Source organism: Bos javanicus, chromosome 23, assembly GCF_032452875.1.
Source record: "Bos javanicus breed banteng chromosome 23, ARS-OSU_banteng_1.0, whole genome shotgun sequence".
NCBI lineage: Eukaryota > Metazoa > Chordata > Mammalia > Artiodactyla > Bovidae > Bos > Bos javanicus.
This window is the reverse complement of record NC_083890.1, coordinates 25002303-25029247: the sequence shown is the minus strand read 5'-3', so window position 1 is coordinate 25029247 and position 26945 is coordinate 25002303. Positions and strand designations below refer to the sequence as shown.

General features: G+C 43.5%; 2 protein-coding genes across 3 annotated transcripts in view; both read left to right on the top strand.

Moving 5' to 3' along the window:
- The first annotated feature begins 2284 nt into the window (after positions 1 to 2284).
- LOC133236429 (uncharacterized) lies at positions 2285 to 2538 on the top strand. The gene has a single exon (XM_061398452.1). The coding sequence runs from the start codon at positions 2285 to 2287 to the stop codon at positions 2402 to 2404; it is 120 nt and encodes a 39-aa protein (XP_061254436.1). The 3' UTR covers positions 2405 to 2538.
- The window catches only part of CILK1 (ciliogenesis associated kinase 1), a 30261-nt gene continuing 5749 nt past the window's right edge, over positions 2434 to 26945 (top strand). Inside the window, exons 1-11 of one of the 2 annotated variants that reach the window (XM_061398450.1) lie at positions 2434 to 2534; positions 4521 to 4575; positions 9234 to 9355; positions 10373 to 10452; positions 17095 to 17227; positions 18054 to 18225; positions 18638 to 18805; positions 21066 to 21353; positions 22428 to 22615; positions 22727 to 22875; positions 25059 to 25187. In XM_061398450.1, coding sequence (XP_061254434.1) covers positions 2434 to 2534; positions 4521 to 4575; positions 9234 to 9355; positions 10373 to 10452; positions 17095 to 17227; positions 18054 to 18225; positions 18638 to 18805; positions 21066 to 21353; positions 22428 to 22615; positions 22727 to 22875; positions 25059 to 25187 — 1585 coding nt within the window. Of the gene's footprint in view, positions 2535 to 4520; positions 4576 to 9233; positions 9356 to 10372; positions 10453 to 17094; positions 17228 to 18053; positions 18226 to 18637; positions 18806 to 21041; positions 21354 to 22427; positions 22616 to 22726; positions 22876 to 25058; positions 25188 to 26945 lie in introns of both variants that reach the window. The other variant, XM_061398449.1, reaches the window with a different exon arrangement.

Below are 26945 nucleotides of genomic sequence, written 5' to 3'. Positions count from 1 at the left end.
CAGAGATGAATGCCAAAGATAATTAAAGGAGTGGAAAAATGGGTCCTATGAGGAAAGGTTGTGTAATTACAGCAAGAGGAGGCTGAGAGATACACATCTGATTACTAATTTGATGATCATACACATTTTCATGAGATAGTTTTTTTATGTCCACAAAAAATGCAGCATGAGGAAATTAGAATAGTCAGGTTTAAGTTGGACATTAAGAAGAATATTCTAACTAACTAGATTACTAAATGCAGATCTGATCATGTTATTTTCTTGTTTAAAAAAAATGACTTCCCACTGTCTCTAGGTCAAAGCCTACTTTAAAAAAAAATAAAGCATGTAATTTATTAGTTAGCTGATTTTTGACAGATCAAAGTTCCAGTGATTTTTTTTTTTTTTTAAGGAAGATGACATACAACAATGGTTTGGGAATTTTAACTTGGAAAATGAAATTATGAATCATGCAAAAACCATATTGTCATATCAAAAATGTTGTCTAGTCTCTAAGTTGTATCTGACTCTTTGTGACCCCATGGACGGTAGACTGCCAGTCTTCTCTGTCTTGATGGGATTCTCCAAGCAAGAATACTGGAGTGGGTTGCCATTCCCTTCACCAGGGGATCTGGTTAGTTCACCCAACCCAGGGATTGAACTAGAATCTCATGCATCTCCTGCATTGACAGGCAGATTCTTTACAGCTGAGCCACCTGGGAAACCCCATATAAAAAATAGATGGAGATAAATATAAACAAGAAGGAAAAACACAGAGCCCCAAATTGCTTATGTTGTGGCCCAAATGCTGTTTCTATGTTGAGACACAGCTTGAATCCAAAATAGTCCACAGTGCACTAATCGTGAAGTGGAGAAGCCATGATGTGTGATGTGTTCTGTCTTATGAACAAGTTCATATTAGGTTTTATTGAGTAAATCCACATTAAAATATTTTAGGCTGAAAAAATGCTTAAGATACATACTATCTTTTTAAAGATTTCCTTCCTCTACCATTTTGAGAATTTTTTTCAACTTTTAGTCTATAATAATTCAAACATACTACAGAGTTGCCAGGACAGTACAAAGAATACGTAGACACCTTTTCCCTGATTTACCTTAAGTGATATCATACAGTATTTATCTTTCTCGGACTTATTTCACCTGACTTTATGTTCCCTGTTTCTCCCCAAACATTCATCAACCAATATTTGCATCCATCCGCGAATCTTGTCTGTAACAAATTGTGAAGTTTGCTTAGTAGTGAATTTCTTAATTCCTTCTTTCCTTCTACATTTATTGATTGGAATTCTTTTGGAAGGAGAAGTTGCATTGACTGGATTTAGTTGTAGAATGTCATGTATTTCTAACCATTCTTTTCTGATCTTTTAACTTTTCAGATTATTAGTTTGACAGATGTATTTTTAATGCCTTTAGTGTTCTTATTTAAAGGATTTACATTTTATTAATGTTTGCCTAAAGGCATTGCAATCACTTAAGTTATGTACTACATTTTCTTCATTATAGGCAGACTGAATGACACTTAGTTTTATAAATGAAAAAAATCAATGACTTATCTTTTTAAAAAAACACAAGTGAATGACTTTAAAAGAGACACACCCTGCATGCAGGCCTTAAAAAAATTACTAGTTCTTTGTTTAGCTTCCGAATGTCTAGTAATAAAAATAGTAAAATACTGTCTTTGCTTAGCCACAAACAGTTCATGGAGCACATGTAAGTTCTATATCAGGAGAACCTTAATTTAAACATTTCTTGGCTTTTGTGTATTTACATTGTTATTGTAGCTAAATTACACAGAACACAGCATATTTAGCATGGATTTTTGTAGCTCAGCAATTTCCATCGGCCATAGTTATCATGTAGTGTTTGCTTATGGTGGTTAGTCAGCAGAAAGGCATCGAATTGCAGCTGATTAATTTCTGAGTCAGTGGTGAAATCACTTTCCAAGAATTCTATTTCTTGTTTTATAAAAAATTAGAAAAGAACATTATTTAGACCAGAAGTGGACAAACATTTTTTTGTAAAGGGCACAGTAATACGTCCCTTAGGCTTTGTGCACCATACAGTCCATGTCACACCTACTTGGCTGTGTAGCATGAAAAGAGCTGCCAATAATATGCAAGTGAGTGGGCAGGACTGTGTGCCAATAAAACTTTATTTACAAATAACGGATGGTGAGTTGGGGGGTTACAGCCGGCTCCTGATTTAGATAGACTCAGAAATGTCCATTAACATTTATCCTTGGCTCTTATCGTTCTCTACAGGCAGAAGACTCATCTTGGAAAATATGTATTTGGAAGATAGTTGCGTTCTATTGAATACCTTGTGCTGGTGCTGCCATAGAAAAATCTGGTTACACTCTGGGGAGGTTGGCTGCGGCTGCAGGACTGATCCGCCTTGGCCCTGAGATGAGTGTGCGGCCTGAGCGGGCACACCATGAATAGATACACAACCATCAAGCAACTCGGGGATGGAACCTACGGTTCCGTCCTGCTGGGAAGAAGCATCGAGTCTGGGGAACTGATTGCTATTAAAAAGTGAGTTTTATCCTTCATACTCGTGGTTCTTAGCCCAGCTGTCTGTTATTAGATTCCCTGCTCCCTGCCCTAGTTTCCTGAAATTAACTTCCCAGTAAACTCCCTGCATCCAAGTCCTTGCCTCAGACTGTACTTTCAAAGAACCCAAACTAGGAGCTTTTAATCTCTTCCTATCAGATGTAAGACCAAGCCCCCAGTTTTACAGATCTGCCCCTTCCTGTTTTCTTTGGTGTATCTCCTCCCACTAACCACTTGTCTACTTCATCCCAGCCACTCTGGCCTTTGGCTTCTTGAACTCACCAGATGGCTTTCTGCCCTGTGCCTTCCTATGCAACTCCCTACCCCACGCCTCCAACTGGTCCAAATTCCCCTGGTCCTTCAGGTCTTGGTTTAATACCACTTCCCTGGACAACTGTTCCATGATACCTTAGATAAGGTTAGGTCGCTTTGGGGCCCAGTTTCACAATGCCCTGACCATCTCCTCCATAGCACTCAACACAGAAGATGGTTGATCACCTGCCTTTCTGTTCCGAGGTCAGTGCCATGAGGAATGTCTCTCTAGTGCCTGGGCCTCTGCCACATAGCAGGGGCTAAAAAAATACCTAGGGCATGAATAAAAGGACTGATCACTCAACTGAGGAGCAACGTGACATCGGGGACAGACTTGTCAGAGTGAGAAGGAGAGATGAGAGTTGGTCTCTCAGTAGCCAGCGATGAGACCTTGGGGAAATGGCATAACTTCTCTGTTTCTTAGTTTCCTCCCATCCCATCTGTCTCGTGGGGCTGCCATAAGATTCAAATGAGAGGATGTGGTTGAAGTGCTGTGAAAGCGGGAACCCTTAGCTTTCTGGCCAGCTCACCGGGCTCTCTGTCTCTCTCCTCAGGCTCTGGGCCAGGGGTTGGCACACTTTTCCTGCAAAGGGCCAAGCAGTAAATATTTTGGGCTTTGTAGGCCATACGGTCTCCGTCACAAGCTAGCTCTGCTGTTGTAGTGGGAAGGCAGCCACTTCCCACTATATATATTATATATATATGATATATATATATCATATAGATCATATAGATCTACAGATCATATCGATCATATAGAAACAAACGGGTGTGATTGTGTTCCAGCAAAACTTCATTTGTGGAAACTGAAGCTTGAATTTCAGATCACTTTCACATGTCATGATTTACTCTTTTTCTTTTGTTTTCTGCAACCATTTAGAAACATCGGTGAGGGACTTCCCTGGTGGGTCAGTGGCTAAGACTCCATGCTCCCAGTGCAAGTTCAATCCCTGGTCAGGGAACTAGGTCCCACATGCCACAGTGAAGAGTGAAGATCCCATGTGCAGCAACTGAGACCCAAATAAATAAATATTTTTACAATAAAATAAAACAAAAGATAAGTGCCCTTCTTGTCTTGTGGGCTGTATCAAATCAGATGGTCGGTGGGAGCTGGCCCATGGGTCATAGTTTGCCAACCCCTATACCAGAGGCCTGGCCTTGTGCAGTCCAACATGGCAGCAAGTAATCATGTGTCATTTAAATTTAAAATTTAAATTAAGAATTCAGTTTCTGTGCTGCACTAGCCTCACTCCAACTGCTCAGTAGTCACGTGCGTCTAATGGCTCCCATACTGGACAGCACAGAACATTCCCACCAATACAGAAAGTTCGATTGGACAGCTCTGGTCTAGATAAAATAAGCCCATGGAATTTTCCCATGGTCAGCTAATTAGTGACAGAGCAAGACATCAGTCTGGACCTCTTTGCAGTACCCTGTGCTAACTCTCCTGGGGAATTTTTGTGCTGCAAAATTGATTGCACTGCCAGGTTTCTAAGTAGAGTGCTGTTTTGGATAGTATAATATTTGGTAGAAATTGGAACCCACTTTAAGCACTGTTCATTAGATCCAGAATGAAAACATTTTTTTTTTTTTAAAGATAAAGCATAGCCTGTTACTGGGAGTAAGCATGCTGTTTGTTTTTCTCTTCTCTTTTAGAATGAAAAGAAAGTTTTATTCCTGGGAAGAATGCATGAACCTTCGGGAGGTCAAGGTATTTATTAACACATGAGGGAATAATTTACATATGGTTGCTTAAAATTGCTTTATACACGGTAGATTTATAGTTGATACAGTTAGAATTGTTTCACTGAAGCTGAAAGACGAGGCAGATGATAACAAAACAGTTAAAAGCTAAGAGAAGAAGATTGTGGTGTTATATTAGTGCATGTACTTTTTGTAAAAGTTTTTTCGTGTGTATTCATGTACTTTATTTAAATCTTGGTAATAGACTGTTAACCACAGATTTATTCAGCTTTCACTTGTTTCTCACTAATGTCCCTTTTCTTTGAAGTTACGATGAAACGTACATAATATTTACCTTTTTAAACACTTTTTAAAAGATTTATACCACTTTGTTTACATAGTAAACTAAACGGTATTAGAAAATCTGCCGTACCACCCAGAAACTGAAATATGCAGTAATCATATTGTATAGTCGTCTCTGAGGAAAGCTTTTTTGCACATTTTCCACAAACAATGCCTGTGCATTAAGGTTAACACAAACTCAAAGGAAAATGGCAGATTGCCAGGTAGATAGTCGGAGAAATAGCGGACACTATTGGAATGACAAAGGTGTCCCATGCTAGAACCCAGAGGGCTCAAAATAGATTCAGAATTGTGTATTTGACCTAAAAATGGTACAGTTCAATGACATTAAGTATATACATTATTATACTGCCATCAGCAGCATCCATCTCCGGGACTCTTTTCATCTTGCAAAGCTGAAACTCTTTATCCATTAAACAGAAATTCCCCATGAATCGCTCCCCGCAGCCCCTGGCCAGCACCATTCTACATTCTATCTGTATGAATTCACCTACACTAGGTGCTTCATATAAGTGCAAACATACAGTATCTGTCTTTTTTGTGACTGGCTTATTTCACTTAGAATGTCTTCAAGATTCATCCTCGTATCAGGATTTCCTTCCTTTTTAAGGCTGATTAACAGTCCACTGTGTGGATCTATTATATGTTGTTTATCCATTCATCCATCGATGGACACTGAGACTCCTTTGGCTATTATGAACCTTCCCATATCTTTAAACTCCTTTCCACTGGCTCCTTGTCTTCCATCCATCAATGTGCCCATTGTTCTCTCTAACCAGACTCAAACCTCCCTCCCCTGGACCTCCCCCCCATCCCTCTTCCTGACCTCACTTTCCAGGCTCCCCCTCTGCCATCACTTCCCCCCACCACTGACTTGCCACTTCACTGTATTAGGCGTTCTGCCGAAGCTGCTCTCCTAGCAGCCACAAGCTGCTCTCCTAGCTGCCAAGTCCAGGATCATTTTCTCAGGCATTTTCTTGTCTGTGGACTACATCCTCCTCTCCTCCCCTCCTCTCCCATGTCTGTGGACTCTGCTTTGACCCACCTCTTCTTCTTTCTTGCCTTTCACCAATGGTTGTATGGGTTCACCCTTTAAATAATGATAATTTCTCACACTCTCTTTTCAGCAGTTTTTTTCCTTTGCTTTGACTTCTCCTTCCAAGGGATTTTATTCGTTCCTCTTCTTTCAGCAGCCCCTTTCACATCTTTTATCTTACTTATGCATTTAGATCAGGGGTCAATAAATAGCCTACTGCCTGTTTTTACTTTTAAAAAATTGTTGGAATGCAGCCATGTCCATTTGTTTGCATATTATCTATGGCTGGTTTCATGCTACACTGGCCAAGCTGAGTGGTTGCAGCGGGGACTATATATGACCAGGAAAGCCTAAGATTTATACTGTCTGTTCCTTGACAGAAAAGTTTGCTAACCCCTGCTTCAGGTCCATCTATCCAACTGCTTAGTGGACATGAGTGCCTGAATTCTCTAGATTGTCTGCCTCCCCCAGGGCTCATCATTGCTCCCTCTTCTGTCATAATTACCGTTTACCCTCCACTCAGAAACCACAGCTCATGGCAGTGGCGTGTGTGACCCCACTCCCCACACATCTCGTCTCCCCAGCTCTCAGCTATTCACACACCATCTACCATTTACTGAGTAGCTGTTACAGGCCAGGCAGTACCTTAGGTGCTCTACACGCTCGGTCTTATTTCATCCCCACAACCACCTGATGAGGAAAGTCTTGGCATCTTGAGTTACATGATGACAAGACCTGAGATCCAGAGACTCAGTAATTTGCTGGAGGGAAACACAGCTCGAGGCAGCAAGGCTTGGTCTCAAGCCCAGGGTCTGGCATCCAGACAGTTCTCTTCCCTCAGACACTGGGTGGCCACTTGCTCTCTCACCTGACCTCTGAGGGTCTCCCTCCTGACACACGGTTGCTCCCCTGACCTAGCTTGTCTGGGCCTGACTTTCTTTAAGTGACGTGGATGAGACTCACTGACCACTCAGAGCCTGCAGGTTACTTACTCCTCCCTGAAGCATCTCTGTTGTGCTCCTTCTTCTCTGCCTGATGCAGCTGACCTGCCTCTCTTTGGAAGCCTTTGCCAAGCCAAAACAAGATGCCTTCTTTCTGGAAGTATGTCTCTCGAAAATGAGTCACGTGAGGTCCTCCACAAAATTGGTCCTTTTTTTATATTACTTCCTTTCTATTAAACTGATAGAGACTTTAATTGGCCCCTGAACCTCACTTAGATGCGAGAGCTGCGGCCACTCTAAGACTTGGACTGGTAATTCACACTCAAAGCAAACATCTGGCTAATAGTGGAAGGTACCCTACTCCTTGCCTGGAAGTCTCTTCTCTCAAACCTCTAAAACCGACTTCATCTTCCTCTGAATGAATCTGCCCAGTTCATCCTGCTGCTCGTCCACCAGATGCCTCAGCCATGGCTGGTGGTGCATTTTAAGCAAAGAGACAGGAAAGACGACTGCAGTCCATGAGAGTCTGGTGAATGCTTACAAGTTAGCAGTGTTTGCTACTCATGAAGAACCAGAAATCCAACCCAACTAGAAGCAGTAATCAGGATTTGGCCATTTGGCCAAAACAGCTGAGGATTTCCTGCCAGAGAGGCGCTTGGCAAAAGCTTGTCTTTCAGGGAAGAGGTTCCAGACGTCTTATTTTGTTCCTATTCACTGGCCATATTTCCTCCCTCTTCCCAGCTGCTGAAGTAACTCAGTCACATTACACATTCCCCTTGGGTGCTTGTTATCGAGTGTCCTTCCAGGTTTGGACACTCACGTTATCACTTTCATCTTCAAACATTCTGGTTGTTTGTTTTATAGAAGGAATGTTGTTTTGAAGGAAGTTCAGAGATAAAGAGGGCTTTACAATTTATTATTGTCAGACTCACGTCTCCATGAGGAAAAGGCTTTTTGAGTTAAAGGGCTTAACCCACTGCCACAGTGACTCCTTGAGGCATTCTTGAAAGAGACGTTCTGTCAAATTCTGATCAGCTGGTGAGCAAACCTGCAGTTGGGTGTCTGGTCCTTGCACATGAACTGGATTGCTGCTCACCGTTATGAAAGCGTATTTGTTCACTGTGGACAGAGCTAGTTATGCAAACAGAAAACAGCTTGCACGTGGCTGCACTCACATGTATGTTCCAGGAAGAGGAAAACCACACGTGTGCATGGGGAATAATCAGAAGGTCACTCACCATTTTCTGAGCCGCCCACTCTGTTTCTCATCCCCCGCTTGACTTTTTTGCCTTTGCTGTTCTTGGAAGCAAAGGTCTCTCTCATCTCACTTCATGGTCTTTCCAATGAAATTTCTCCTCCTTCTCCCCTCCTTCTTTGCCTTCTTCTTTAACACTTACCTTGTAAGAAGAGCTATATGTCCCAGGGACACACATGAGTCAGAAGAAAGTTGAGAGAACTGGGCTGTCAGCCTCTGTCTATTTGAGCAGTTTCCTGCTCAGCATATCTGCAGACTGCTGGCTGGGGACCTCAGCTCCTAGCAGCTGCCTCTCCAATATCAGTCAAAGCCTCAGTGGTTTCCTGTCTGGTCACTTTCATGGCGTGAATTCCATCACCTGGAGGGAGTACACCTAAAATAGCCCTGGCCCTGTACCTTGTGCTAGGGGAAGCCAGCAGCTCCAGTTATGGTCACGTTCTTACCTCCTGGTTCGTTAACTGAAATAGTTTTTCTATGTAAAGTTACTACCAATTCAGAGAAATACCGTTTATTAAAATATTGTCAGTATAATATGAATTGTGCCACTTTGCTGCAGTTCTAGAATTAGGTGCTTCTTCCTGTTTGTGGTATTCAGTTTAGTTCAGTTGCTCAGTCGTGTCCTGACTCTGCGACCCCATGAACCGCAGCACAGCCAGGCCTCCCTGTCCATCACCAACTCCCGGAGCCCACCCAGACCCATGTCCATCAAGTTGATGATGCCATCCAGCCATCTCATCCTCTGTCGTCCCCTTCTCCTACTGCCTTCAATCTTGCCCAGCATCAGGGTCTTTTCCAGTGAGTCAGCTCTTCGCATCAGGTGGGCCAAAGTATTAGAGTTTCAGCTTCAACATCAGTCCTTCCAATCAACACCCAGGACTGATCTCCTTTAGGATGGACTGGTTGGATCTCCTTGCTGTCCAAGGGACTCTCAAGAGTCTTCTCCAACACCACAGTTCAAAAGCGTCAATTCTTCGGCACTCAGCTTTCTTTATAGTCCACCTCTGGTTTTGATTTGTGGGATTGCTTTTCTTTTTTCAACAACAGACTTAACTCTAATTTTTATGGTTTTTTTTTTTTTCATTACCTTTCAGTCTTTAAAGAAGCTCAACCATGCCAATGTAGTAAAATTAAAAGAAGTTATCAGGGAAAACGATCATCTTTATTTTATCTTTGAGTACATGAAGGAGAATCTTTACCAGCTCATTAAAGAAAGGTACATATGATGACCACCATATTCTTAGAAAGAAATTGTATTCTTAGAAATGAATGTTGCAACGTGCATGTGTTTTCTTTCTGCTTTTGTTTATTGTGGGCATGCTGCTTGAGCTTGGCTGTTTAAAGCTGCCAGGAGATGAGGGGCCGCCACCTGCAGTCCTGCTTGGGAGGCCCTGGGATAGCTGGGGAGAAAACTGCTTTCAGAGCAGTCATTATGAATGTCTTAATGGGTGATTCACCCAAACAGACTCCGAGGTTTTGAAGATAACTCTGCAGGTCTCCTTTCCCCGGGACAGTATGGGCTGAGTGACTACAGGTGAAAAGTGCAGTGGAGTCATTCATTCTGAGCCATCCGTGGGATACTTCCAGGTCCCTTACAGTGCCTGTCTTGCTACAGTGCTCAGGGCTCGCATACTGGGAAGACAAAGAAACAAATAAAAAATTTACCTGCAGTGGTCATTTTGAACTTTAAAAGCGAACCATGTGGAACCTGTTGGGCACATTTTCTTGGTAGCAGGTGAATGCCATTTGGAGCATCCCTCTGAGTAATTTCAGTGAACAAATACCATTTTCATTGTCAGGAATAGCAGTGAAGTTGTATGGCTTGCACAACCAAGGGAAAATGTCACTATCCACTGTGTCTCCTAAGACCTTCATGTGAAAGACCTCAGATTTTCCCCATCAAAAATTTGTTACGCTTTAATTATGGAGAGAGGTGATTTTTTATAAGATATCTTGGAAGGAATTTTTCTAGGTTTATTATTTAATTTTTAATCGTTTCTTCTTTGTAACATAACTGAATATATTTGGTACTTATAAGGTATGCTTTGTTACATGGATAAGCAGTTGCTTTTCTTTGGTCTTTATGATCCAAGGATCTGATCAAATTAGCATGTAAGCAAGTGTTTTCTTATGTTCTTTTGGTTATGCTAAGAATTTGAGGACAGGGAATTTGTTTTGATAAACAAATTTCAAAAATTGAGATTTAAAACTTTTCTTCCTCTGCCCCACACAGAAATAAGTTGTTTCCCGAGTCTGCTATAAGAAATATCATGTATCAGATACTGCAAGGACTTGCATTTATTCACAAACACGGTAGGTGATTGGAGTATTGTGCTTTTGAATAACAATGAAATGTTGTCCTCAGGTAGAAGGTGTAGGATGCATCAGTGTCTTTTGTAATTGACTCCCAGAAAAAATTGAAGAGTTGTGAGGCTGATAGTGGATTTTGGAATATGTTATCTTCTGTGGCTTGATTTCTGAATTTCCCTCATTATTTATCATTTCTGCATGTTCTTATTCTCTAGGCTTTAACATCAAGCTTGTTAGTTATATGTTGAAGAATTATTCCTGACCATTAACGGGTGTATTAATGAGAAGCCTCATTTAGAATTCAGACAAGCTCCATCCACAGATGATGTTTAACCCCCCTTAACTAGCACTGTTTTGCTGTGGTTTCTCATTTTCTTAGTATATTTAATTTCAGCTTGTTCAGAAGGGTGCAAAGTGGTCTAATAAGATTTATGCAATCCAGGAAAATAAAATACACTTAAAATAAGCAAAGAAAAAGCAAAACAAGGCACGGATGTAGCCAGGGGCGAGGTTACTCCATGAAATACATGTCAGCAAGTCTTGTTTAAGTAGAAGAAACAGGCTACAGATGTGAGTCTGCGTTTGTTGTCAGACAATGCAGAACATGAAACACGACTTGGAACCTACTTGGTTCCAATTGCAACCTACTTGGTCTCTCAATGTATGAACAGTTCAGTTGCCCAAGAGAAGCAGAGCTATTCCTGATACTGATACCAGAGAGGTTTCTCTCATGGATCTTTACATAACGTTACCCTCACAGTAAACACAGCAATGGGTTACATGAGATAGTTCCAGGTCCTCTCCCTCAACATAGGCCAATTGCATCACCTGATCAGAGAAAATGGTCCTACTGGGGCCCAGTATGACTCACTCTAGGGATGATCTGGTTAGTCCAGGGAGAGATTTAGAGCATCCAGAGGAATGGATGGTCACATACCCATCAGGAAATCCTCTATCACTGTTGTTCTTAGCTGGGCTTTTGTACCGGACTGAGTAGGATTAGTAATCATTAGTAGGCATTACTAGTCTGGGTTCCTAACTGGCCACAGACCCAACTGAGGTTGGGTTGATACCTTCTTATGAGCACAGATCCTCAGGATGGACATATGTGTCTACCAGGGAAGTAAGGAGTCCCTCAGGAGGCCATTTGGGGTGACTTTGACATCCAGACAGATGGACAAGCTGATATTACACAGGCAGAAATCTGTTCCCTCCCAGTCTAAAGGTATCACTGCCTTTGCAAATATTGCACCAGCAAATGCAATATTACTGATTCATTACCCAATTCATTACCCAACAAGGAAGCTGGGCAGAAGCCCATTGATGTTGTCAGTTCAGATGTGATGCAAATTGGCAGCGAGGGGAAAAGACACTGTGCCACATGGTAAGTCTGGGACCCTTCCCAGTCTTCTCTGTGACCCCTAAGCAGCACCTCACACTTAGAGGTCAAACGCAACAGACAGCAGAGGCTGTTCATCCGTGGAAGCCGTGGGTATGTGCTGAATAATTCAAGAGTGATATGCAAGCCCGTGAACCAATTCTATAAAAACTCTTCAGTAACAGGTATCATCTCTGATTCCACTGACACAGGTTGAAGGAACACTTTTGACACAAGAATTCCCAAGGGATGGTATGAGTTTGCAAAATGCTGAAAACTTCTGGTGTGGTGTCTTACAGACAGATAGGAGGACAAGGAGCACTTACTAGATCTGAGAGTTCAGGAGAAAGAAATGGTGAGAAATCAAAGGGAATCTCCAAAGAGAAAGGTCAACTAGACATGTTCCAATAGGGACCCATCATAGTGTCTCAGTTACCGGGGCTCTTTGCTCAGAGGACTGCGTGGTGGGTCTGTAAGAAAGTTAATATGTGTTGGCTTTCTCTTCCTTTCCTTTTTGTTGCTCTTTGTGAGGCTCGGTTGTTGTCAGGAAGAACTTACGTCCTTTTATTCAGGTCTCTACCAAATCCCATCAAATCAACCCACATATGCTCACACATACATGCACCCATATGTGCACACACATGTACACTTGCATCTACATATATACTCTCCCCCAACACCCACCAGGGCACATATATGCACACACACACAATGCATATTCATATCCAGTAATTTAGCATCCATAAATGACTGTGTGAAAACAGCTCTTGGGAACCTTGCATTATCAGTGTCCCTTGCATGCCTTACACACTTGGATTGTACTCGGAAATGGTGCAAGGGAAGGCTCAGTTTATGGTGGTCAGACCTCCTTTGCTCTTCTAATCCCAGCACCATGCTTCTTCCTCAGATTCTCGTGGACACTCTCCCCCAGCTAAGTGCCCGTTCTGGTTTGAGCTTAATGTTATTTCATCCATTGCCTTTTGTGTTTCCTTGCCAGGTTCTCAGGTAGAGAGAACAGATGGTGTCTTTTCCTTTCAAAGAAGAGGAAGAGGTTCAGAGAGGTTTAAAGACCTGCCAAAGGCCCCACTGCCTTAGAGCAGTAGAGTGGAGGCTAGTTCCCATGTCTGTGTCCATTTGCCATGCTTCTCTAGAAAAACCTGTCTGTTCTCACAGAGAGCAGAGAATCAGAGGTGAAGAAAGTCGTAATGATGATTAGAAAGTCGTGAACTTCCCCAGGGGTCCTGTGGTAAAGAATCCATCTGCCATGCAGGGCACACAGTTCAATCCCTGACTTGGAAAGATTCCACATGCCGCGGGGCAGCTAAGACCACGTATCTGCTGAGTTGGCTGTCTAGAACCAGTGCTCTGCAACAAGAGAAGTCACCACAGTGAGAAGCTCATGAACCGCAACTAGAGAGTAGCCGCTGCCCGCTGCAATTGGAGAAAGCCCGCGCGCAGCAGCGAAGACCCAGTGCAGCCAAAAATAAATAGTAAAATCAATTAATTAATTTTTAAAATTAATTAAAAATAATTGGAGGTGGGATAGATACTTATTTTGCGGGTTCTGTCTCATTTTCATTCATAAAGGATTTTTGAAAACTTTTGAATGGTTTTGTATGGTGTTGACTGAACTTTGGAGCTTTATACTGTTCCTTTTGTCCAGTCATGGAAAAAAAATAATTGAAAGCACTTCACAGGTTTGTTCTGTGAGTTCCAGGCTCTTCCCTGCTGGCTGGTTCTCACTGTGTGAAGGTGCTGTCTGTCCCTGGGAGCAGACTCCTTGGGGAGCAGAGCACAGAGCCGCAGGTGGTTGCCATGGCCATGGCTAATGTCAGTGACTACCTCCTCCTACTGGGAATGAAAACACAGCTCCATTGGTGCTGAGAGCAATGCCAAAGCATATGCACTTTGCAGAAGTTAAATAATGAATGCAAAGTGTGTTTCATCCTTGCCCTGCACTTAAAAATATCCGTGCAGGAAATCTGAAGTGCATTAGGTGGCGTAAAGGAAAATGTTTGGCCCAAAGAGGCGGTTCTCTGCTTCGTGTTTCTCCCCTGTCTTGCTGTACATGTATGTCCTTGAGTCAGCCCTTGGCCTTTGTGTGTGTCGCTGTCCCTCCTGGCTTTCTTGATAAAAGCACTGTCGGTTTAAATTCAGTAATATCTGTGAAATTACAACTTCCCCAGTAGGAAGGTGCACTGTAGAAATCCATAGTGTTTAAGTATTCTCTGGTTATTTCCGTGTATTCCTATCAGATTCCTCATGAACATGTGGAGCCTTCTTTGTGGCTTGATGTTTTTCTTGCCCAAGGGTTGTTAGTGAAAAAGAAAGCACAACACATTTTCTGCCAGGATGAAAGAGAAAATCCCTCTGTTATTCGACTGGCATGGGGTACCCTGAAATAAAATTGAAGGTCTGTTCCTGTGTTCTGAAAGCCAAACAGTTTCGAACAGGAAGATTCTGTGTTAACAGCACTTTGCTGTTTCACGATCTGTGAACAACCCAGCTATAAGGGTTTTCATTGTGAATCAGAAGCACAGAGGAAGACGTGGGCTCATTGTTATAAGCCCGAGTGCACACATCAGCAGACCATGGATTGGGCCAGGAATCAGATCAGAGCTTAGCGCCACCTCCTCACAGGTTGTGGTGGTGGAGGCAGGGGGATGGTGCGGCACATCACCAGCTTCATGAACTTTAATTCTTTTTGCAAAAAAATGGAGCTAGGGTGTCTGCCTGCCCCCTTTGCCAGGTTGTCGAGACTATGAAATGAGAGGAGAGGTACTACGAACAATGACAAGCTCCTGCAAGATGCTGATGTGTCAAGCACTGCACTAAAAGCTCTGCAAAATATTACCATGTGAATCCTGCAAAACAACCCCACAAGGTAGATGCTGTTACATCCCCATTTTATAGGGGGCAACTCATTTGCCAGCCAGTGAACAGAACTGGGATTTGAAATTAGGCAACCCAATCAGTCTGCCTACTTAACTATTACGAAGCATTACCTCTCATAGTAATAAAATAGTGATGCTTTGTTAAAATAGAGATGAAAAGTAAGGTACGTGACAAGAGGGCCTTAGACCTTTAATTAACGAATAGAACTCATGAGTTTAAGGTTGATCATAGTTGTTGCTATTACTCAGGCCAGATATTCTACAAACATATTCACAAATGCTTCCTAGTTAAAAAAGGCTTATCCTCAAATACCGTATGACAGATGACATATGTCAACTGACAAATACAGTTTTCATTAGTCATTTTTAAGAGTCTGTTTGCAATTAAACTTTTTCCCTAGCCATTTTTTCTCTGATACTTTATTTGGGGCCTGAAGTTTGATCCTTCAGGATCAAAGGAAAGCTGCTTAGAGGGATATGAGGAACCAGAATCTTACCCCTCCTCATTTCATTAGTGCCCACCTTCTCTGTGGAAGTAGGATTAAAGACCAGTTAGCAGGAAAGGATAAAGCTTGACTGATGGGAGCAGTTTGTCGGTGTGTACCGGAGCATGACCTGGGTGGAAGCAAGCTACAGGGTCTGGAGTGCAGGGATGATGCTTGTATCTGAGTACAGTTGATGTGATAGGGTGGACTGGACAAGAGAAGATGCAGGATTGTTGAGTGAGTGTTATGGCTGGTGGCAGGGAAGGTGGCAGTGGCACCTGGATGTGGAGGACATTTCAGTGTCAGAGAAATGCCACGTAAGTTTGGAAATAACAGTGTAGCCCAACTAGAAGAGAAAAGGGCAGTCTAAGAGGAGAAACAGGGTTAATCTGGACTTGAAAGGACCAGCCCCACAAATCAAGGTTTTGGCCATCTGGATTGAGAGGGACAGAACAGAGCCAGAAAGTACAAGAGCTCTGACACACTGCTTGGTGGGATTGTGACTCATTCAGCCCTCATCCGCTTGTGACTCACTTTCCCCATCTGTTCGGTAAGAAAATGATGTTTGTGGTCTCTTTTTTTCATGCTTTTGATGCTCTGAGTGTTTAGGAAGAGAAACCATCATCTATAGATCATATGTTTCAGGGGTCATGAAGGCTTCCTGGGTGCACTGGCAAAAGATCCCATTCTCATAACTGCATGCATATTTACACATTTTTAAGTCAGAGAAAGGGCAGAAAGGACCCAAAGGAAGTACTTTGATGAAAACTATGAGCCAAGTCTGTTACTCTCTGGGGAAAGATGGATCCAACATAACTACAAGCTACCTGGATATCATATCAAAAGTTTGAGAAAGAGAGATGATTTGGGAGAGGAGAAGAGTGGTTTGGGACAGGTTAATATGGGGGTGACACCAGCTGTTGTCCCTCCTGTCAGAGATAGGAATCTGGAGAGGGGCAGCAGGCACATTAGAGATGCAGACATGACCACATGAGCACAGAGGTAGTTGAGGAACAGTCAGCATGTCAGGGATGGCTCTTACTTCTTCCCATAATGTGCTACTTCGAATCCAGCTTCACAGCATTGGTTGTGATCGTAGATGACAAATAACCCCATCAGCAGTACTGACAGAGTTGTATTCCCTGTTTTGGCGACCCATTCAGGTTTAGACTCATGCAGAATGATGTCTGCCAGTGATACTCTCCGCAGGAGGAAGGCATGTGATGCTGATCAGTGGGTGTTTAGGTCTCTCCTGTATGTACCCCTGAAGCCCTGCTGTAGCTGAGACAGGCTTCCCACTTGATGAGTTATCTCTGCCTTTCACAGTGTGGATTACAGATCTACAATGTGCTTTTCACTGGGCAAAGTAATCAGTATTTGACATTTAAACATATTTGCAATACACATCATGATCTCAGATATGAGTAGGTCATATTCATAAATCCCTTGTTTCTTAAACAAAAGTTGTAATTGTGTTTCTGCAGCAGTGTAAACTCCTAGTATCCCAGTACCATGTTTTAATGGTTTTAATCTCATATTCTTTCCGCTGACTTGAACAACGTACGCATGGTATTTTTTCCTAGCGTGACAATTTCTTTTTGCCAGGTTATCTCAGCCCATAATGGAGTTTTGGTATTTTAAAAGAAGTTTGTTCTCTTGGGGGAAAAAAAAAAAATTATGAAGACAACTTTAAAGGACTTGACATTTTGAATTCATCAAAGGAAAATGAATGGCCCAAAGGGCTTTGTATTATCATTATCATTGGGATGAATGTACAGAGCCTTCAGTGTCCTACCAGACTATCACTGTCATGAAAAGAGCAATACAGCTGCAAAGAGTGATGCAGACACGATCTTGCCTCTGAATTCCTTTCCCGCTTCCTCTGCAGGCTTTTTCCATCGGGACTTAAAGCCAGAGAACCTCCTCTGTATGGGACCCGAACTTGTGAAAATTGCAGACTTTGGATTGGCCCGAGAAATCCGATCAAGACCTCCATACACAGACTATGTATCTACCAGATGGTGAGTACAATCTTCCTCAAGAGGATTTAATTGGATTTCTTATATTTAAAGACCATGCAATTATACTGAGGAGAGTATAAATGTCACAAATACTAACTTTCCACTAAGAGCACCATTTGAAAACACCTATGTGTAGGAATGTTGGTATTGTACAAGCTTTAAAAGCTTGTGTTGTAAATAATTTTAGAAGCAAGTTCAACAGGGAACTATATTCAGGATCTTGTAGTAAACTATAATAGAAAAGAATCTGAAAAAGAATGTATATGTATCTGAATCACTTTGCTGTATACCAGAAACAAACACAACATTGTAAATAAACTATACTTAAATAAAAAATATTATAGGAAATCCATTATGCTTTTCTGTAATCTAAATATTCTGTATATAGAGCTTCCTAAAGACTGTTTCCTAAAAGAGTTGTGTAAAAGATTTTCCAAAGGCCTGTTGGAAAATCAACTAACTGGCATTATTAAAACTTTCAGACCCTAAGCATTTGATTTAAGCAGTTGGCCATGACCAAGAAGAGCCTACAGATGACGAGCTCTATATTCTCTCTAGCTCGCTCTCTGCCTGCTCTCTCTCACTATTTGTATTTCTCAAAAATGCTGTAGAGAAGAGACCTGTTGAGAAATGCTCAACAGAAAATTCTGTGATACAGAAGAGCCCAGCTTTATGCTGCAGCCACAGCTGTTGGCTTTACAAATTAACACACCACCCTGAACAAGACAGAAAACAGAAATACACAAACGTTCTCCTAGAGAGCTCATTGTGTGTTTAGTTTTCTTCTGGCCATTGGGTGGGAACTAGCTTCTCCTCCTTCCCGCAGGTACCGGGCTCCGGAGGTGCTCCTGCGGTCCACCAGCTACAGCTCGCCCATCGACATCTGGGCTGTGGGCTGCATCATGGCAGAGGTGTACACCCTCCGGCCGCTCTTCCCCGGGGCCAGTGAGATCGATACTATCTTCAAAATCTGCCAAGTACTGGGGACACCCAAAAAGGTAAATGATGTGGGCCAAAGCAGCAGCTTCCCGTGGTCCCTGCCACCTCCCTGGGCAGCACGGGCTCGTTCTGGAATCTTCCTCGCCCTGGTAGTCTTCCACACCGTCCTCCTACCCTGCAGTGGAAAACTTCCTGGCTCCTTCTGCTTTTCTCCCCACGCCTCTCTGCTCCCTTCTGTGCTCTCATGGCCACAACTCTTACCCATGCAGAAGTCCCGTAATGTGATCCTTAGCCCTCCTCCGCTCCTTTATAACCCTGGTCACAAATTTACACCTACCTCTGGGATGGTCCACCATAGTGAGTAGGGATGTGGTAATGACAAGTCACCCTTCTGTTATGGGCACATGTGCCGGAATATAAAGTCCTATTTCAGCAGTTGGCTGGGGAACACTCTCTATCTTTTCCTTTCAGACTGACTGGCCTGAAGGCTACCAACTGTCAAATGCGATGAACTTCCGCTGGCCCCAGTGTGTGCCCAATAACTTGAAGACCCTCATTCCAAATGCCAGCAGCGAAGCAGTTCAGCTCCTGAGAGACATGCTACAGTGGGATCCCAAGAAACGGCCAACAGCTAGTCAGGTTTCCTTCCATTTTCTTCTGATGCATTCCTCATGAAGTTCATGTCTAATTGTGAATGATTCCTATATAGATTATGGGAACTATTTTATTAGGTAATATGGGTGAAAAATAGTACTGAATACCACTAATCGTGAACTATATAAGGTGTAAGAATTCAAAATAGTTTGAAACTCTTTATGTCTAAAGCAGTAAAGGTTTAAACAACATAGTTCCTTTGAAAATTGCTGTACAGTTCACATCATATATCAATACTATGTGGAAATGAAAACAGATATATCCACCTGTCTTTGGCAAATGTTTTCAAATATATTCTGAGTTAGGGTGATATGTAACAGTGTGTTTATAAGGCAGTACTGGTTGTTGAAAGGTAGTTTGAAAATATCTTGTAAGATCCATATCACTCATTTTATAGATGACAGAGGAAGAGAGCTAGGAAAATAACTGTAATTAGCATTTTATAGCACTTGACAGTTTGCAGATGCTTTTGTTTGTTTTTATGTGATATTAATCTCATGAAGGCTCCATGAGATAGGTGTTACTGGTTTCATTCTATAAACGAGAAAATTAAATCTCAGAAAGTTTAAGTGATTTGCAAAAAAAAAAAAAATAGGAAGTTAATGTGATTTGCCTTATTAACTCCACCAGTAGCTGGTACAGACAGTGTACCATCAACAACAGTTCTGCCATGTGGCTGACATGCCTTCTGGCTCCTGTTTTTCCAACCTGTCCTCCTTCAGGCCAATTTGACTTAGATTATAAAGCACACCCAAAGGAAGCATGTGGTGCTGTGGACTTCAACCATTCCTGGACCCCCTGCCAGCCTCTGTTTGTGTTGTACCTGGCCCCTTCTCAGCTTGTCTCACTGATAAATCCATTACCCAGAGGATGAAAAAGCAGACCAATTGTAATCTGAGTCAACGACTTGGCTGAGCAGAAGTGACGGACGAAGTCACTTGAGGACAGGGCCCATGTGATGTTAGAATTTGCAAGAGCTGAGAGCTGACAGTTGGAGGGGATTAAGGTATGGGGGGAAAGCAGCTTTCCAATGGTTCAAAGAAGAAAGAGCCAAGACTCTAGATGGCTCAAGAAGGTTAGAGAGTGCTCAGAAATGCACTTCTGGTGATGCAATTCACAAGTGTGTTCAGGCCACAGAAGGACGCTGTCTGGTGAACCCAGTTTTCTAAAGAATACACAGGGGCTATGAAAATAAAAAGGTTCAGTAACAAGGAACCAAGAGAGAATGTTTACTTTTTAGGAATAGTATCAGAAAAGCTAAAAATACCCCGAATTCAGTTGAGACTTGCAAAAAATACCTGGGACTAAAGAGAAGACTTCCTGAGCTAGATGTCAGAGTCCAGGACCTCTGTGGGAGTGTCCACGTTATCTGTGTCTATATCTACACTTCCTTATCATCATTACAGGTGTTTATGGCTAGGTCCCAGTCACTGAGAAAGGTTATGTTATATTCAGTGACTTCCACTCAAAAAGACTAGGGAATATTTCAGAGAGAATTGCAAACCCCAGCACTTTATGATTTATTCCTTGGTGATGCAGAAAGCACAATTATCTTGATGGACAAGGTTTAACTATAGTATGTTTGACACTTTCGGCATTTTTGATGTTAAAGCAGATGTACCTGCTTATTTTTATTTTTATTAAAGTATAGCTGATTTACAGTATTGTGTTAATTTCAGGTATACAGCAAAGTGATAGTTTTGCATATTTTTTTCTCAATTCTTTTCCATGACAGGTTGTTACAAGATACTGGAGATAGTTCCCTGTGATACACAGCAAACCCTTGTTGTCTGCTGTATCTTCTTATTTTATATTTGATTTTTCAGAGTCCTCTTAGATCATTATATTGGCTCTCTCCATCTTATTTGTTTTCTTTCTATGGAATGAAGAAATGGACTTAGAATGGTGAAATACTGTATTTAAGACACCAAGCAAATAAGTTACAAAGCCAGAATATTGGCAGAAGTAGCAAAGGGCACAGCAGTGAACCTGGCTGCTTTACCCAAATAATTTTGAGTGTGGCAACCAGTCCATACATTTTACACTATTTGGGACAAGGAGAATCCCAAGGGGTATGACAGATTCAGGATGCTGTTTTCTAGTTGGTTTGGGCAAGCTACTGCAGCAGACTGGTTAATATGAAACCTAGCCTGTGACCCTGAATGGTGTCAACCTTTCCAGCCAGATTCTTCTTCTGAAACAGCCTCATGTGTCATTCCAGGCTCTTCGATATCCTTACTTCCAGGTGGGGCACCCCCTGGGCAGCACTGCTCACAGCCTCCAGGAGTCAGGAAAATCTCAGAAGGACGTTCTGGAAAAGGCAGCCGCACCGCCTCACGTAAAGCCGGTCCCTCCTGCCCAGCCCCCAGCCAAGCCACACACACGCATTTCTTCCAGACAGCATCAAGCCGGCCAGCCCCCTCAGCATCTCATGTACCCCTATAAAGCCGAGGCTCCCAGGACGGACCACCTACCAGAGGACAAGCCCAGCCCTTTGCTCTTGCCATCACTCCACCCAAAGCATCCTCAGGCAGTAAGCAGGACAGTTCACTCAGGAGCCCTGTCTGGCTGCTCCTTTGCTGACCCTACTTCTTCTTCTTTTTTTTTTTTTTAATAATTTTATGTATTTATTTTGACTGTACTGGGTCTTCATTGCTTGTGTGGGCTTTTCTCTGGTTGCAGTGCCTGGGCTTCTCACTGCAGTGGCTTCTCTGTAGAGCACAGTCTCTAGGCACACGGACTCAGTAGTTGCGGCTCCCAGGCTCTAGAGCACAGGCTCAATAGTTGTGGTGCACGGCTTAGTTGCTCTGTGGCGTGTGGGATCTTCCCAGATCAGAGATCCAACCCATGTCTCCTGCATTGGCAGGTGGATTCTTCATCCCTGAGCTACCAGGGAAGGCCCTGACCGTACTTGTTGCGTAATATTTTCTTTTCAGCATAAAAGGTCTAATTATAATAGATTCGCCTTTTTGATATCATGGAATTGTGAAAGGAGCCTTGGCTTTGTAGTTAAAGGTCTAAATTCAGGTTCTGGCTCTCCCTGTGAATTATGGGGGTAGTGTCTCCAGACTGTCCACTTGACCCCAACCCACCTAAAGCAGCAGTGTGTGTTTATAAATTTCCTATTGTAGCTAATTCTGTAGTTAAATAGGATCCAGGTCTGCTGACAAGGCAAATAAGGTATTAATTGCATTGTTTTTCATAAAAGAGCAGGTGATTGGCACTTTAATTACATTCTCTTATATTCTATTTAGGACAGTGTCAATCATGCTAACTCTTTCAGAGATGAGCCCTGGATGAGAATCCAGCTACCTTCCTCGTATGCAAGAAATGCCCTAAATATCCTTTTTTAAAGCCTTACTTACACAGCTTAGTGTCCCTATTGAGTAGAAACTGATGTAACCTGTGCAGAATAAGTGAGAGAGGTTGGAGACTGTTTCCCACCATTGCCTTTTCCAATAAGCAGTGCATATTGGGGAAGACTACACCCCAGGACCGTCGTCTACACAACCGAGGAAGTTCAGAATGGGGCTGACTCATGGGTGAGCTTCACTAATGCCAAGTATTGCTTCTCCTCCCCACCCCCCTACCCCCTTGTAATACACAGAAAATTCTCACTGGCCTGGAGCACAAAAATGGTGAGATCAAGCCAAAGAGTAGGAGAAGATGGGGTCTCGTTTCCAGGTCAACGAAGGATTCCGATGACTGGGCTGACTTGGATGACTCGGACTTCAGTCCATCCTTCACCAGGATTGACCTGAAAAACAAAAGACAGAGCGATGAGACGCTGTGCAGGCAAGTGTGGGCTCCCATCTGCGCACGGACTACCTCTGGGTGTCTGAGGTTGTCTTCACATCCCATGCGCTGCCAGCTCGTGCTGACCAGAACCTTCTTTTCCCCGTTCAGATTCGAGAGCATTCTGGACCTGAAGCCCTCGGAGCCCGTGGGCACCGGAAATAGCGCCCCCACCCAGACGTCCTATCCCCGGCGCGACACGCCCACCCTGCGGTCGGCGGCCAAGCAGCACTATCTGAAGCACTCTCGGTACCTGCCTGGTAATAACACTTTCTGCCTGTGCTCTGGTCCCTGATGAGAAATCGTGTCCCCGGAATCTCGAGTTTTGCAAAGCTTCTGTTTTGGACAGTGGTGGCACCACCGTAGAAATATTTGCTGGGCTTTCCAGGTGCTGCTAGTAGTAAAGAACCCGCTTGCCAGTGCAGGAGATGTAAGAGACGCGGGTTCGATCCCTGGAGTGGGGAAGATCCCCTGGAGGAGGGCACAGTCAACCCAGCTTCACTATTCAGGCCTGGAGGATCTCATGGACAGAGGGGCCTGGCAGGCTATAGTCCATAGGGCCACAAAGAGACGGACACGACCGAAGCCACTTAGTACACACAGGCTTTATATTTTCTTTTTCTTTTTGGCTGCACCTCGCTGCATGCGGGATCTTAGTTCCCTGACCAGGGATGGAATCCGTGTCCTCTGCAGTGGAAACTCGGAGTCCTAACCACTAGCCCGCCAGGGAAGTCCCAGGCTTCACATTCTTTTCTTGCCTAAGATGAGAAATTTGGTAGAGGAAATGGGGTCCAGTCCAAGGGAGTGAGGAACCAGGAAGAGCCAGGCAGCTCACCGGGGGTCTCTCCAGCCCTGTATGCTCTCAGGAAGCCAGATGGGAGCTTAGCCCCCCCATCTGGCTTTATGTACCACAGGGGTTAAGTGAAGACACTCTAGTTGGAGAGTGCCCAGGCGTCTCTCCAGGTTCTCTGTATTCTAAGCATATAGCATCAGCCCACTGTTCATTCACAGATTCATTCCATCGGTCAATCTGTATTGACATCGTTTTGTGCAGGGCGCTGAGAATATGGTGGACAAAACAGCCAACTGGGGCCGCTGGGTTGCCCATCTTCCAGGGTCTCTGTTCATGTCACAGTCTATGCAGTGACTTTAGCCAGCAACCTGTAGACAGTATCCTCATCCTCATATTTTCTAGTGGTGGGAGACAGACCCTAAATAAGTGGGCACACAGTAGTTGCAGATGATGACAGCGGTTGTTAAGGGTGATGTAATGGTGGCAGGAGCTGGGCCCCAGAGATTAGGAGGGAGCTCCATGTGCAAAGGGATGTGAGAACAGCATGCCCAGCAGAGGGAACGGCCAGTGCAAAGGCCAGGAGGCAGGAAAGGGCTTGGCTTGTGAGAGCCCGCATAGCCCGATCACTGTCAGAGGTGGAGGATGTATTAGGACATAGGAGGCATCTTTGGGGTCTTGTAAGAAATTTGGATTTTATTTCATGAGCAACAGGAAGCTCTTGAAGGGTTGTAACTGGAGGAGTGACATGGTGTTAGCAACACCTGTGTGCTGTGTGGGCGAGGGACCCACAGGTTGTCACTGTCATCCAGTTTGGGGCAGTGGTGCTCAGGTTGAGGGGGTGGAGTCCCAGGGCAGGGGATGGAGGCCCAGCTGACTCACTGCTTCCCCCCTGCCTTCTGCCATGATTGGAAACAGGCCTCCTAAATACTGCCAGACCTCGTCAGGGATGGCACTGTGGCCTTAGGAGATTGGCCTGAAGGGAGACCTATTTCTTCTTGACTCTAGAGGAAGAAGAAGGATAAAGAATGGATTCAGTCTTTCTGTTCTGAAAGATGGCTGTGATGCCTGATGGCCATGGGAAGTGGGTGGTCCGGGGGTAGGGGGGCAGTGGTTTGTCTTGCAGCTGAGATCAAGGCAGCCTGAGAAGTGGGGGAGTCAGTGACGGTTGTTGGTAGAGATCAGAATCAGCACGATGATGATGGTCCATGTGAGGTGAGGGGATGGAATCTCAGAATTCAGAAGGAGGCGAGCACAGGGCTGCAGAGCTAGGTGTGGCGTTCTAGAGGGACAGAGAAGAACTTGGGCAGCTGATGGAAAGGCAGTGGTCTGCAAAGGTGGGTGAGTAGGAAGGCCAAGGGGCACTGAAGCCCAGGAAGGCACCAGGAGGTCAAGACATCAGATGTGGACAGATCTGTTGGTAGATGGTGAAGACACTTCTGTCAGGCCACCCACCAGTGAGACAACCCTGTCACCCCAGAGACAGCATCTTTCCTCTGCCACCTATCCAGTGGCGTCATCACAGTCAAGTTTTTGATTGTTGAACCATAGGAGGTCTTTGACAAATCAGACTCTGCATTCATCTCATCTCTGACATGTGGTACAAGACTGAATATAAATTTTGCATTTGAAAAAACATTTTTGCCCTATTAGGAATAAATATAAGAAATGGTGTACTCCCGAATCCAGGCAAGGATTTTATTCCACCTAATCCGTGGTCCAGTTCTGGTTTGTCTGGAAAATCTTCAGGGACTGTATCAGTGATCAGCAAAATAACTTCAGGTGAGTAATGACGTTTACTCCTTAAATGATAAGAAGCAGTTTCTCCGGGTGTGGCTGGGTGAGTGCAGAGAGACAGGGGATGACAAGCTGTGGAACCATGAGGGCCTCTCAGTGTGGAAACCCTGACCTTTTTTCCAGGCCTGTGCCCCTTTCTCTCACATGGTAGCAGGCCCTGGGGGCTTGACCAGCTCCCTCGGGCTCTGCCATCGGGAGTAGCAGGGGAGGACATCAGAATTCCTTGGCTTGAGGGAAAAACAGTCTTACAGAGTCTGGTGGGCTTCCCAGGTAGCGCTAGTTGTAAAGAACCCACTTACCCATGCAGGAGACATAAGAGACTTGGGTCTGATCCCTGGGTCAGGAAGATCCCCTGGAGGAGGGCATGGCAACCCACTCCAGTATCCTTGCTTGGAGAATCCCCATGGACAGAGGAGCCTGGCAGGCTACAGTCGATAGGGTCACAAAGAGTCAAAGGTGACTGAAGCGACTTACTTGAACGCACACACAGAGTCTGGTTTCTGAGGCCCTGCTCTGTGGTCTGCGACCTCTGGGTATCACAGGGTCTGCCTTGTTCTGGCTTGTCCCTTCCATCTCATGGCTCAGCCTCAGCCCAGGGCATCGTTGGAAGGTAGACAGTTTGGAAGGCGCTGCCCATGCTTTTTCAATAGATGAATGAATTTCAGATGCACCCCACACAGGCAGCCCCTACCATGCGTGGCTTCTCCTTCCACATGCCAGGTAAACCCCTGGGCTTCTCTTCTCTCTGCCTTTGTCCATTCTGTGTTCATGTATTTTAAGGAGTTTGAAAGGGAAAGAAAGAACATATCCACACCCACGTACTCATCACCCAGCATACAAAGTCAGACTCTGCAAACACACACGATTGCCTTTCCTTCCTTTGTGGCCTTCCCCTCCACCCCCAACTGTGTCCAAATTGGGTGTTTATTATTTCCACAACTTTTTTTTTTTTTTAGAATACAAGAAATACCTAGCATGGTTTTGCATGTTTTAAAATTTATATGCATATAATCCTGGATCTCCACTCATGTTAATAATGCATATATGCATTAATAATATATACAGCAATTATACACACATAGAATATGTTTCACATTTGTGTAGAATGACATATGCAATGTATATGTATATGATACCATTTATTATTTATACTAGAATATAACTTTTTTTAAAGTTCAGGTATAGTTGCTGATCAATATTATGTAAGTTACAGGTGTGTGATATAGTGATTCACAATTTTTAAAGGTTATGTTCCTTTTATAGTCATAAAATATTGCCTATATCTTCTGTCATGTACAATATATCCTTGTGACTTATTTTATACTTAATAATTTATACTCCTTAATCCCCTGCCACTCTCTTGTCCCTTTCCTCTTTCCTCTCTCCATTGGCAATGATTAGTTCTCTATATCTGTCATTCTGCTTTTTTGTTATATTCACTAGTTTGCTTTATTTTTTTATACTCCATGTGTAAGTGATATCATAAAGTATTTGTCTTTCTCTGACTTAGCATAATGCCCTCCAAGTTCATCCATGTTGCCACAAATGGCAAGATTTTGTTCTTTTTTACGCCAAGTAATATTCTGTGGTGTATATGTACCATATCTTTATCCATTCATCTGTTGATGGACACTTAGAGCATTTAATTTATTCATCTGGTCTCTTCTTGAACATGAAGGCTGTTGATCATTTTTTAATTTATTCATCCGGTCTCTTCTTGAACATGAAGGCTGTTGATCATTT

Bases quoted from the DNA above. Each gene is read 5' to 3' on its own strand.
- LOC133236429 (XM_061398452.1), top strand. From the start codon at position 2,285: ATGTATTTGGAAGATAGTTGCGTTCTATTGAATACCTTGTGCTGGTGC.